Here is a 14,753-nt window from a genome sequence, read left to right on the forward strand (position 1 = left end):
GTGGAAAAGAAGTTGGCAAATGGGGCAGATGAGATTGTTGGGATGGTTTGGACACAAAGAATAAGTGATGAAAGATTAGTAAAAGGTGTGGAAGGCAAAGGTGGAGGGAGTGCAAGAGGTTGACTGAGGATGAGATGGATGGATGAAGTGAAAGGGGCATTGAGTAAGAGGGGAATGTCTGTTGAACAAGGGAGAAGGCAGGAGATGGGGACGAATGGAGTGTATAGATGATACTGTTATGCAAGGGAGGGGCTGGGATTGGGGTGCTTATGTGTGAACAATAATTTAATGCAGCCCAAAGGGATTATTCCTAGTCTTCTCTTTTTCTGCACAAGGGGATGAAAAGGGGAGTTACCTATTTAGTGATGCAGCTCTGCTGTGGATGTGATGCGTCTTGCTACATTGCTCCTGATCCATGAGGAGCTAAGATGAAAACCGGGAAAGGGTGGTGGATGGGAGTGGAATGGGTGGGATTGGGTACATGCCTTCGATTTTGCTACCTCCCTTGTAAGAGGGAAAAAAACTCTAGGTATATAGATTGAAAGATTATGGCTAAATTGTGTGAGAATATAGATATGTGGTTCTAATACCTTGGCAAACAAATGGTAAAATGTATATTAAACTGGTTGTATTTATACTTGAAATAGTTACGAGTAGACATTATTTGGATCTGAAAAAAGTGACAAGATATCTTACAAATGATAAATGTGAAAACTGGAACATACTGGTGGGTTTATGGTATTCTTGGAATGGACAAGATACTGGGGAACAGTAGTTGGACAAGATAAATCCCACGAGGGATACATTTTACTTGTTCACTATTGCCAGTCCCCACAGTCTCTGAGCAAGCTCCCATACAGGGGGGCCCTTACAAGGGGGGTGGGGATTTACATGCCCTGGGGGGGGCAATTCTAGTTTGGGCATGCTGCCCACAAGGCCGACAAAATTACAGGTATAGTGTCAAAGGATCCCTGAATATTTTACCATAATAAACGAATTTTGAGTTAGAATCAACAGAATGAAACATTTTTCCCTTATCCTTTCTGCATTGGGACATTAAATACAATTTCTAAAATCTGTTTAATTATTTCACAAGCCAATAGCTAAAACAGACTGTAAGGGATGGTGGAGATGGGAAGTGGTGATGGGGGAGCGGGGGAGTCACTGAGAACTTTGCCCCAGGGTGGCACTTAGGCATGTAAGGGCTCTGCTACCATACCTATTACTGGTCACTATTGGCACTCTTAATATTCTTGATGTTAGTTTACTATCCATTGCAACCTTTGCACTTATTCTCACCCCTATCCACAAACAGATGCACCCCTCTCGAAGCCTGTAATCATGGCTACACCTTGCACATTTCTTGCTAGTTTCTAGCACCACAAATTACATCATTTCTCCCATATATGATGTAATACGTTACCTTCTATTGCTGGAAGTATATTTCAGCCTCCATACTTTTTCAAATTTAAAAATTTATTTGCAACAATGTTTTTCTCATTGGTCAATTTTTTTATGCTCCTATCTTCCATACTTGCATTTTCACTCACCCACTCTCCAGTTTACCAACAAAGCTTACTATTCAGTGAATTTGTAACACTGCTTTCTGCTTTCCAGTTTTGTTACTTATGGCAGTCTTGTTCACTGGTTTCTACAGGTTCTTAGCTTTTCCTTACTTGTTCATATGTAAATCAGTTTCCATGCTTCTTTCCATTTACTTTATCATACATTACTTATTCAAGGATTATAATCTTTGATCTAGACTAACAATTTAATCTAACATTTTTGTAAGCTATTTATTGTATTGATGGCAGCAAACTAGAAGATATTATTGAGGGAGAGAGACTGGAGAAAGTGGATAGCTTTAGATACTCGAAGGGTGCATGTGACAGGTCGCGATAGAATGCAGATTGAGAGAAATGTAACGAGAAAGACATTTGGGAATGGATGCCAAGAGATTGTATGGAGGGGGTCATTGTGCTGACAGCATTGTATGGGGCAGAAACATGGAACATAGGTGAGGAAGAATTCAAACGTGTTCAAAATGATATATCTAAAGTATGGCTGGACAGTTAGAAACGAGGAGGCAAGGAGGAGAGCGTGGATGGAAAAGGAGTTGGGAGATAGGATTGATGAAAGATTATTGGGATAGTTTGGACTTGTGGAAAAAGCTAGTGAAGAAAGATTAGTAAAAGTGTGGGAGGCAAAGGTAGATGGAGTGAAAATGAGGGGGTGACCAAGGATGGGATGGATGAATGGGATAAAAGGGGCATAGAGTAAGAGTGTCTTGAGGAAGGGAGAAGACAGAAGATAGGGATGAATGGAGAACGGTTGTGTATAGATGATCCTGTGATGCATGGAAAGGAGTGGGTTATGTATGAATAATATTCTGATGGAGCACAGAGGATGGAAAGGGGGGTCACCAATTGAATGAAGTGGCCTTGCTGTAGATGTGCTGTGGCTTGGTGCATTGCTTCTTACCCAGGGCAATGGGAAAGATGGAAGGATGTCCAGTCATCCAGGAGCCAAGAAAAGAGGGAGGGAGGGGTAGTGAATGCGAGTGGAGTGTGTGTGGATGAAATGGGTGGGAGTGGAGTTGTGCCCTTTGACTTTGGCTACCTCCCTTGTAAGGGGGAAAAAGCCCTTATGCCTTTTGACTTTGGCTACCTCCCTTGTAAGGGGGAAAAAGCCCTTGTATCTATTGTCTGTTCAAGTTTGTCTTTCTGGCACATTCACTGGATTTACAAGGTTGTCACTGTCAGTCAGTCAACAGCCTTAGGGCTATTGCAGGAGACCCATGGCTCCCAAGTAGCCAGCAATAATTGTCACTGTCTAGCATGTAATCTACTTTCTTTGATCAAACATTCGTCCTTGCAAAGGTCAACAGTGGGCCTTTTGCAAGATGTGGCATTAGACCAATTGATTCATTAAACAACTGTACCATTACAAAAATCAAGTACTAACATTTTGGCCAAGCTAGTTCCCATTGTAACTCATTTGAACAACTTTGCACATTCTTCCATGTAATTTGCTACTTATGTACAACTGCTTCACAAAGTCTGCCAAGATATGGTTTGAGATTTGACTTAACACTAATTTTCATTTCTCAAAGACTAATGATGGGTTGTTCATGATGGTACTGCAAGATGGACAGTGGCATTGCCCATTTTCAAAACTTAATGTATATACATAGGTACACATTCATATTTACATCCATACATTCATGTATAGTCATATAAATGCAAGCATATATATATTTATATATATATATATATATATATATATATATATATATATATATACACACACACACACAATGAGTAACACTAACCCAAGGGTTTCCCCATCATCACCCTCATCTTTACGATGATCAAAGGTTTTTGATCAACTTTACTTTCTTCCAGTTTTCACAATACCATTCATATTTAAATAACGAGGGCCATGGACTAATATTTTGACTTTCTGTAGGAGAAACAGAATGGGAATCCCATTTCTCTTCACTCCATTCCATTCAGTACCCTACAACATGTATGGAAATAGGTGAAAATACATAAATGTACATAAATCTTTAACATCATTCCTGCTGGCCGGCACTTCAATTTCTATTGCAGTTGGTACCATACAAGCATCAATATTATAACGACTCTTGGCTTACCACCATACCCTTGAGAACGCCTTTATAGTTTCTGGAACTATATTGAACAGCCTACTCTGCTGTATACACACAACCACGAGATGCGAGACCCACGAGGAAGAAACTGTGTCGCATTATCGAAACAGACCAAAACCTTCCATTTAATGCTGTCGTAGCTTGCTGTGTATGTATTACCTGTTCTTTCCCATGGAGACGTTCGGTAAGTTAGGGTTTTCAAGATCACGAAAGTGGTCAATATCTCATGCACCAAGGCAGTTAGGTAAAAAAGAACCACATTTGTGGATACTATAATAAAGCTAAGCGAAGTACATAACTACGAAATGTTTTCCAAACTATTCCTAATTCTAGTCATGCACATCAACATTTAATGTCCAATGTTCTCATGATAAACAGCTCACCAATAATAAACCCTCAACCTGGAGAAAGTGGTTCACTTTAGATTCTTCCAAACTGTCTCCAAAGTTTGACCAGAAGTTCGTTTTCTCTAGGAGCGAGAAGGAAAATTATTTTGTATACTTTATTCTATTTGAGGGGGGTGTTTTCAGGTACAGTCTGAATCAAGCACCTCCTCGATCAATATGGTTGAACTTCAAGAGGATAATATTGAAGTCGATGCTACATACACTTGAAGGAGATGTATCGTATCGTGCCTTGCCGCCCGTACCAAACCATACCATGTTCAAAAAACACGCAATTAATTTTGGGTGCCATAAGTTAATTTTCATTTTCCCCACTAGCTTCAGAAGGCAGTAGTCCTAAAAATTACGTCTATATCGTTCAGGTGTTGGAAACTATTTCCGCAACGAACCTGTCTGTAGCAGCACGCTACCACTGCTAGTGTCCCCGAAGTGTACACGTCATACTGTTTGTAAAATTATTATTCTGCATCAATTTATTATACATGCCTTTTAAATTATACAGTATGTTGCAAAAATTATATATAGTACGAGGATCACTGTTCTATTGTTCAATATATTTATATCTATATTTATTTGCATACTTTGTTCATAGCTTTAATTATTTACAATGTAATATGTATGTCATGGCGGACGGGCCAATAAAAATTAATTTCTAAACTTGTCTCACAGTTACAGCTACTCCTTCCAACGATTAGGGAAGCCTACTTCAGTCCTAATGAGACGAACCAGCCTCATCATGTCCAGCCCCTACATTCCCGCTTCATTCCTAGGAACCCCATAATCGAACTTACGTTCAAATACAACACTTGACTGGACAAATATTATCTCTGCAACTTGTATATATGCATGTGTATATTATACACATATGTATACACACACATACATAAACTGACAAAAATTATTTCACACTTCTGAACTACACAATTTCGGTTCCAATCAGTTCTCGAACTATCATTTCCCGCCACATCATTCTGCGCTGCTTCACTACAAGTTTGTAACACAATATTTTTACTTTATACAACACGATAATTATCCAACGGCATTTTCCAATTACAATCATGTTATTTCCGTTACTCTACTCCCACACATTCACACCATCCTTGCCCCTAACCCTTACTCCACAGTTGGTCCAGATCAAGCTGCTATCTCAATGAAGGTTAATGCGCACCGAGTTTGTGCGACACCAAGTGTAAAAACAAAATGCAGCAGCAGAAATCTAGACTAGATGCAAAACTCGTGTCAGCAGCAAGACCTGCAAAATGACCAAAGCCTCAACACTGGACAAAATTGCATAACATTTTGATCTAATGACCATCCATTCTCCAAAGACTGGTTTTCTTGGAAAATCACTAACAATATCCGTTTTGTACAACGAGAATCTGAGGGTGTCTGTTATAGGTAATCAGACGTGTTAGGTTGATTGGGTAATCAACTAAAGGCTAATTAAAAGATGCATTTCGGAGACTACAAAGCCCATTTACTGGGAGTATGCATGTGTATGCGAACACGCGCACATATATGCATGTGTATGTATGCATGTATACATGTACGTACGGAAGTACGTCTGAATGTAATTAAGTGTTTTGAGCCACAACTGCAAAGAACCATAACGGTACGAGGTTGTACGCCTTGTAGAATTTCGTCGACCATGGACGCGGTGGACCTCTGCCGTATCCCAGTAACTACCCTTGGGTCTTTGATGATTTCTATTTCCACATGGATAGCAATGTTTCCTCTATCAATTTATTTTTTGCTGCTAGTGTGCGCAGAAATTTGCTTGTGTGCAAACTTTGTCTTCTCTGAAAAGTATGTGCGGCGCACCCATGCGAGTCACCATCTGATCATTTAAGCAAATACGCACAATTAGCAAGTTCTTATTACATATTACCTCTTTTGCAATGGGAGCACTAGGGTTAGGAGGAAATACAAAGCAATTATTGGTTTGACGGTTGGAAAGTTAAACATTTTTAGAAAATTTACGAGTTGATGTTTGGGTGGAACTTCTTTATTGAATGGATTTTATTATCATGAAGACCTTGTGTGCGCACATTCTTTATGTGCGCTAGTTGTAAAATATGCGCACAGCTTAGAGGGAACGTTGATGGATAGCCTATTGGTCTGGTCCGGTACCGTTGCCAGTCATTTCTCATTATCACATTACCAGGCACTTTTTTATTGTTATTATTCTAGGAGGCACTGCATTAAACAAAACCAGCCTAGGTGAAACTGTGGTTCACCCATGCATAACACTTGATCTTTCGATGAACCAAAGCCTGTCTCGTCTTGGGTCTAAGAGGCCAACATTTGGCTTCTTCCAAGGACTTCCATAGATTACCACGTGAGGGCGGAGCGAAGTAGCTAAGTACATGGAAGATAGCAGTGCCTGTCCCAGTGTCGTTGTGAGAGTACAGATATAGAGGCCTCCTCGTAAACCTCTGTACTCCCTCATCTTTGATATTCCCACTGTGAGGAGACCACATACGGCAGCAGTACTCCAGTTTAGGGAGGACAGTCCTGCTCTCTGATTTTGAAAGTTCGAAGCACCCAACGTCGTCGCGTTAAGTTTCCATAGTGTAACGTGAAGGTGAGTAACACTTGTATATACTCAGAGGTCATTGACATGGACGTACGTTCTGTGGGTAGACGTATGCATTTTTCAAACACATGAAGTCTAGATTTGACTACATCAATATAACAGGCATGTGCAAATATAATCCAAGTTACGGTACAATCATAGCTCTTGCAATGCGGAATATAAATACACTACCCATATTGCCCATTATCAATAAAGCACACGCTAAAATATAAATATATACTTGATCCCTTGTGCATCCAAGGTGATTATCCTGCAATCCAGTTCAGTCAGACAAGGATGCCGGTGGATTACGTACAGGCAAAGACATTATACATTATCCCATTCCAGCACAGATAAAGCAAACTTGAACACTATCGTACATAGGCAACCAACTATTTTTCAACTCCACAATGCCTGGGTGTAACAAATACCTTGCATTAAAATTCCCATTGCTCACGTCTGTATAAGCAGTCAAATATAAACATGAGCAAAGCATTAACTTTAGAAATTTTACTAATAAATGCTTGCTTCTCTAACTCCTACATAGTATACTCTAGAAATACTGCAGGTTATGCATTCTTTTGTCGAGGGAAGGTTGATGGAGGGGGCCCCTACAGAACTCGTGGCTGTGGGGAGTCGATAGAACTTGCCAAGAATGTTCGGAATGGGAAGGGTGGCTGCATGGGGGCTTGTTCGGAGACCGAGGACCGGCCATGGCACAATGGTGAAACGACACGCCTTAGGTGCAAACCACTAATGTAGTTCTGCACGTTTAAGGTACTTTGGTGGTTTCGTGGAACAGATATCGACAAAGGAAACTTCCAAGATCACTAAATCGGCCGACCTTACTTAAAGACAAAGTTTGTGAATCGCCATTTGTTGAAAGCTCAACTACGGTAGGCCTGCAGCATTTGTAACTAGTTTTTCGAACTTATAATCATGCTGCTGAGTACACGGGCGTGCAATAATAGTCTTGAGTTTGAAAAAAAAAATGTTGGGCATTTCAGAGTACGTAACACACTGAATTTCAAACAATTGAAAATTCAAACAATGCTATATCAATAAAATAAATACACAGTCCTCTAACCACAACGACTACGATGAATCATGCAAGAAGTGACTAATTAATTATCACCATGTGTCGCACACCATTTCCAGGCGAACCCATCCGGGCGCACGTCCACAGATGGTGCAACGCCATGTGAATTCCTGCCTCGACGCCAACAGGTGGCTGCTCGCCAGTCATAGCCACCTGCCTCCACCCAACCACCTCTGTATACTGCGACAGTTGTGCCAAAGTTTATATCTTAAGATTCACACTACTATAATTACAGGATACAAAAAATTCGATAGAATATCGTAATTAAATATGCATAAAACGTGCGCGCACGAGTTTAAATCACTTTCCACAGCATATGCAAACTTTGAATTAATTCTTTGGCATGTATTCAACGATCATCGCCAAATGTTATTAGATAAAATGAACTAATGTTCACTACCAGCAACTAATATGAATGCTGCGTAAGTAACCTCTCCTCCCACCAAACAATGTAGCATCATGCTACGAAAAACTGGTTTTGTCAAGTGCCAAATATCCAAACGAGGTAAGAGCTGTTCAAGGTAGCCACATCCGATGGCTTGCCTTTTGTTTACAATTGATAGTACTTTTATCACTTTCCGCAATAATCTAAACTATTTGCACCCTAGTTGATAACGGGCGATTTTCATTCACGATTTACCCGAAGATAGTTGTGCTGTAGCACTACAAGAGACCCTGCAACCTTGCCATTCTGCCAATCCCCTTCCCGCGAGGTTCATTTTGCTCTGCATTGCACCATGCAATTTCACTTTATTTCAGATTAATCCTCGCCTTCATATGGTTATGGTAGACTACCAGTTCTAGTTTATAAAGTAATGTGCATATCAAAGATTATACACATGGGCATGTTACTTGGCAACGCCGCGGGACCTGCCTGTGGAATCAAGGTCAAGTATTAAAAAAAAAAAAAAAAAAAAAAAAAAAAAGCCGTTTAGCGCCGAGTCCACTCGTTATCAAAGTTTGCTAAGTCCTAGTCAAGCAATATACTGTCAACCAAAATAAAAAATATATACAATTATTGGAATTCACATGATGACACTAAACACCCGCCACACATCAACGTCACTACTTTACAGGTCACATGAACATCAACATATGTTCAATGGCATCAGGCTTCTGTTCTGGCAGCTAGGAAACCCCTTGGATTTCGAAGGAACCAGGTCATGTTATCATACTGCAATACGTTGTTTGACAGGCGTATGAATACAATATATAAAGTTCCACAACAGCACACCCATCCCGCCTACCCAACGGACTCCCCCAAAGCTTCTGTACCAAGGTCTCGCATGACTTTCAACGCCCTTACAACCCCATATTAATCTGATCATTAACATCCAAAACTTCACATTCCACCTACATTTGACGAAAACTAAGACCCAATCCCCCACCATTCCTCGTTCACTTGTGCGTTCGAGTCAATGCCCTCTGAGGTTGAGCCTCGTAAGCGGAACGGCTCGCCCGCCCACACACGAGTACATCTCTACCTAACGCGGCATCACACCACAGAACTGTTTTATCTGGCTCCAGTATCAAAGCAAGCCAACAAGAGACCTCTTGGACCATAACCTACCTAGTGCGTGTTTAGTACAATGGTAATGTTCTTGCCGTGATAAGCAGTCGCACATGCAAGAATTCGAGACCGTGGAGAAGCCTCTTAATCCAATCTAATGTGCACCACGTTTAACATACAAAACGGCCGCATGAACAAATTTTGAAGCTTTCGGGACGGCATACTAAACCCGCTGCAACAGCATTTTTTTTAATTCAATATAAGGTTCTACCGACTTAGGACCAGAGTGGATAAATAACATTCTCAAATCGGCAACGAACAGCACTGTCGCTTTGCCAATGCATAGTCCGGTAAGATTGGACATTTTCGTCACGGCCACTAGTTTGATTTTTTTAAGACTCGTGTGAAAACAGGACAGATACAAGCGACCCTTGAGCCTTTGCACATTGCTCAGGCTGTTGAAGAAGTCTTCCTGGACGTGTGAAAGCCATCGAGATTACTACATGCACGTACATGCCAATGCTGATCGGCTACGTGGACCATACCGTCAACCTGCACACTAGTTACTTTTGATCATATTCCACGCCGTCCACGCACCCATACCAACCATCCACGCCGATAAGTGAAATCGTTCAAAGGAAGCGACAGTATTGAGAAACGGCTGTCAACGTCATGATGTGCTATACACCAAGGTCTAAATATATTCTTAGATCTTGCTATACACTACGTTACGAACTTTGAGTCGCAACATACGGGGGCGATGCGATACGTCAAAGATTGAATTGGTAACGTACCCTCACCGCCAGATATAGAAATAGGAAAAAAAATATATTAGTTTCCTCGCATCGACCAGACCTATTCACTTTCGCCAGAACCTGTCACTATCTTGATCCCTTACAATACACCGCCTACGCCGATTAACCAGATCAAGCCCAGTGAAACAAAAGAAACCCAGTCGAGGGAGGGGGGCATATTTGTTGGAAAGCATAATGAAAACTTGTTAACACCAACATCCAAAAATGACCAAATCCCGTAAGACTATAGGTACACTGTTATCCAGGGCTCGACCAACTGGCAAGCTCTGGTCGCCATGACAACGGCTCCGTGGGCAACTCACCAATGGCGACGCGAGAACTTGTGCAGACAGTGTTCTGCAGCCAGGACGGTCGGACGAGTCCACGCCCGTCAGCACATCAGTCCTTCGAAAACTGCAGTTCGGTCAAATATACATTGCTCCTAATGCCTAATTTATTTATTCCTTCATGCTAGATCTCCCGAACGCATAACTGAAAACACATTACATACACTTTTAAGGACTACACGACGCCCACTTAATTGGGAAAGCAATACCCAGTCTACCATTACATTCGATGGCATATCTTATCTCGTTTACTTCTATAAAACTGATAAAACTTTAAACTGATAAGCGCGCAATACATTAGTTACCAACAGACGTATATATGATACACAATTCTGCAGCACCATATCAGTGCGTATCCTCTCCACCATGTCCACTGAAGACATGATCTTGTACACTGTAAGCCTTGAATATCACACCCAACGAGATACCAGTTACCTAAAAATTAATTATCAGTTGTGTCGCACCCGGACCAAACGCACGGAATGTACAAATATTTTAAACTGCATTAGCCAACTTTAATATATCATCCTTTTACGGTATGTATATTCACTGGGCCCTCTTATGCCTTCTCTTTTTCTTTTAGGAATGTCCCCTGTGGGGCTACAAGGAGAAGGATGCCTAGTCCCAATCCCCGTCCCTTTCTTTTCGCCTCTTACGATCCAAGTGGGAAAACTTGGTGGCAGTATTCTTTTCCCCCACCACAGATAAAGAATATTCAGAGAAATGATACAGGACAGCACCAAGGGGTTGGAGGACAGCATAACGGAGGGACGGTCGTAGTATAAAGTGTCATCATTTCTCTATGAACAGAGTTTTCCTCTATCATAGACAAAATGATGTGACACTCTGGTCCGTAGGGGCGCCCCATATAGACCCTAAAGTATCAACTGCATGCTACTTTGCCACAATAACAAGCAGCCAATACCCCAGGAGGTGCTCAGATAAGAGGGAGGGTGGAGGGGTGTGGAGTGTATTCAGGGATGGAATGGGTGGGAATGATTTTATGCCTTTTTCTTTTTGGCTACCTCCCTGGTAAGGGGGAAAAAGCCTTGGTATATGTATGTTTGTATGATATTCACTGGGGGTATCGCCAGCGTAGACAAAATTGGCATTTCCTGGAGGGCAGGGAGACCTCAAGGAGGATGAAGATGGCTTGGCAAAGATTGCAATAGATGCCGGACCGCCTAACCCTCCTCACTCACCATAAAGGTCACTCAGAATAGACGTTCAAACCAATGCAGCAAACCGTAATACGCATCAGACCCTATAGATAAAGTTTTCGTTAAAAATAAAATAAAATCCTTGCTACCACCGAAAAAGTACTCGACTTCCAGCGGAAGTTCCTAGACTTGAAGGCATGCAGGTCGAGGCGAACGTCCGACGAGGGTCTCACCGGGCACGTAGCCAAACCAGGTAAGCTACAGCATTGCTCAGTTTTGTTAACCTGGGCCCCACCGCGTAGGCTAGACTTCAGACTCTACGAAGATTCCAAATGTTATACACGCGCGCGCACGCACCTACACACAGTTGTAATCAGTGACGTCTGTCAAATTAAAATTCATTGGTATTGAACTTGAAACCACAGAACCAAACTGCTGAAGAACTGGTCACTTAATGTCTATATGACCGGATTGTGAAACTCTACGGCAGTACGAATGACAAACACAAGAAGGCTCAATATCGACCAAAATATATGCCACAGACCAAGACAACCATCTTATGTATTCCCACACTGTAATCCTACCAACTAAGCAACCGTGTATAGTATCTTGTGCAACCCTCCACTGCAAAATGGAACCCACAACCATGAACGCACCCGCATAATGCTGGTGGTAAATTCCGGAATCTGCCAATTCTCATCAGCATGGCAACTGCCAGTCGATAATTCATGGTTAGAGCTACAATTCTCACAAAGTTGTCACACAAAAGTAGTTACAATTTACATCCAGACCTTGGCCACGCATCCTTGTTACGCGGAAAGGTTTTTCAAACTATAAATTTTTCACCACCCAATGGTAAGGTAATTTGGCAGATATCGGTTAAGATTTAGATAATATACAAGTAGTACCGGCGTTATTCTCATCTTACTTTACCAAACTAGTTCTTAACTTGGGTCCTAGGACAAAGTAATGTACCACTGATACTCACACGAACTCTTGAATTCAATGTTGGCATTCTCTGGATCTTCAACACTGTACTGTTGTGCGAAACTCGTGCTGGCTAGTACAGCCAAGACGAGGAACTTCGACCACCTATACATGTTGCGTTTAAGTCACTATTACAGTTATAACTTTAAAATAATAAATAATAAGACTAGGCAACTCCTAAAACTGCACTCTCGCTTCTCCGTCTCCTTGCGGCGCACACGTTCTGTCCGCACTCCGTCGCACTTGTGTTAACTTGCTATCACAGCATCACAACCGCTCACTTTTTACCCGACAGTGGAGCGTGTGCGCAGCAACCTTTACGCCTCAACTATTGCAGTTAGACTGAGGAACGGCGAGCGAGGAGGGGACGGAGTTAGCCGAGAGGGGACGGGAGGAAGCATGGTAAGGAGGGAGGTGGAGGGGGTCGGGCAGGTACGCGTGGGGGTTAGCAAACAACAAAGGGGTTGGACTGTACATGAGAGACAACCTACAGTTCTAGATCAACTGACGATCGAAATTGTGTTAAATTAAAGAAAAAGAAGAGAAATATGGCAGTAGTGTGGGCGGAGCCAGGGATCGAGTTGTGGGACTAGCAGGCAACGGAGCACGAGGGAGGGAGTTGGCTAGCTGACTGAGGTGGGGGAAGAGGGGTGAAGGCTGGGGGTTATTAGGAGGTGGGGGCCAAGCCTACTGCGTTCTCTGGAACAACTACTCGCTTCACTCAACACAGCCACCATTTCCACGTAATCCAATTGCCCCATTTCCCTCTCTTAAACACGACCGTGATCTTACAATGCGGCCGAGCGGTTTCGTGACGTCACGAGTGTTCACAGGGTTGCGTTGTCATAAAGCCTAAAACGTATTTTTATGTTCAAATGTGCTGTGAATCCAACTAACACAAGCATCGGGCTGGGAGGAAGAGTCGAGGCGGGGCGGAAAACTGGCTAAGGGGGGGACCCGGAGGTGTGGGGGGATAATAAGGAGGAGGGTGTTGGGGGGCAAAGAGGGAGGTTGGCCACCAGCATGGGCTAGGTAGCCTAGGGTAGGCAAGTTTCAGCAGTTCGACTTCATTGTAGATTCAACAACTTGTAACCTTGCGATGCTGAAGACTGGTGTTAGCGGGTTTTCCAGCATTAGGACAGTCTCATGAATTTAACATTCCTGGAAATTCGAGTCATTGCCAAGCACATTCTAAACCGCCTTTGTCGTACTGTGTCCGGTCGAATTGAAGTCGCCAAAGTACCAACCAATACACGGAACTCCTGATGCATCCGTCACTTGGACTCCTCCACTGAGAACTCCCACCAACCAGTTACTATATTTAGGCTCTTCAGTTCACCTTGTACTGTGCAAATTCTAGTAATCTATATAAAGAAAAATAACGCTGCAGTTAAACAATTCTTTCTTTCATCGCGTTGATATCAAACATTAACGTTGAAAGGAATTTGAGGGTCGAAATGGTGTCTGCTAGTGACTTTGTTAATTTTTATGAATGGCTACTTTTTTACGTGTTATCATAACAGTCGAGAAACTTGTCTTTTCAGTTATGAGATTAACCCTCACACCCTCCATTTAGATTCACGAACACGTACATATCCGTTTTAAAAATATCTGAACGAACGCATTTCCGCGTACAATAGCAAATTTACACATTTCGCAAGAAAATATCGGACTCCACAGTAATGTCCTACGTCACTAATGTATCCATCAACACGTGTATGATATGACTATCCCCATCCAGATACATTACCGACAACATATATCCACTGGGTAAAACATATATTCACTGACGGCATAAAACGAGTTCTACACCAGCTCCAGACAGATTACAACTGATGTGAAATTGCAAACAAAACTGTCATTCCAGCACTCAGAAAATAATATGAACATGTATAACAGATAGAACAAATATGATTAAATGACATCAGTGGCATACATATTCTTCATCGTACTCAGTATTTATACACACTGTCCATACATAAGTACAAACCCTAAGTCCACCATGCGTTTGCAAAGCACACGTCTCTCAATACGTCCATCTTATCACTTACATGCACATACTTCCGGCAGATTACAATAATCATACATGTTATACACACACACACACACACACACATATCTAGACATGTACACATTTATAAGTAGCATCAAACTTATATAAGCATCGACCAATATTACAAAACTGCAATCATAAATCTATCAACACT

The 14,753-nt window shown here is 42.0% G+C and overlaps 1 protein-coding gene across 14 annotated transcripts in view; it reads right to left on the reverse strand.

Annotated features, from left to right (window-relative positions):
* The window catches only part of LOC143023969 (fasciclin-3-like), a 94,514-nt gene extending 81,445 nt beyond the window's left edge, over positions 1-13,069 (reverse strand). For 3 of the 14 annotated variants that reach the window (XM_076182645.1, XM_076182643.1, XM_076182647.1), the window contains exon 1: positions 12,548-13,068. In XM_076182645.1, coding sequence (XP_076038760.1) covers positions 12,548-12,659 — 112 coding nt within the window. In that variant the 5' untranslated portion in view covers positions 12,660-13,068. Of the gene's footprint in view, positions 1-12,547 lie in introns of all 14 variants that reach the window. The other 11 variants (XM_076182642.1, XM_076182641.1, XM_076182648.1 and 8 more) reach the window with 9 other exon arrangements.
* Positions 13,070-14,753: the final 1,684 nt, after the last annotated feature.

This window comes from Oratosquilla oratoria, unplaced genomic scaffold (genome assembly GCF_046742065.1).
Source record: "Oratosquilla oratoria isolate Oo_2021 unplaced genomic scaffold, ASM4674206v1 SCAFFOLD74, whole genome shotgun sequence".
NCBI classification, from domain to species: domain Eukaryota; kingdom Metazoa; phylum Arthropoda; class Malacostraca; order Stomatopoda; family Squillidae; genus Oratosquilla; species Oratosquilla oratoria.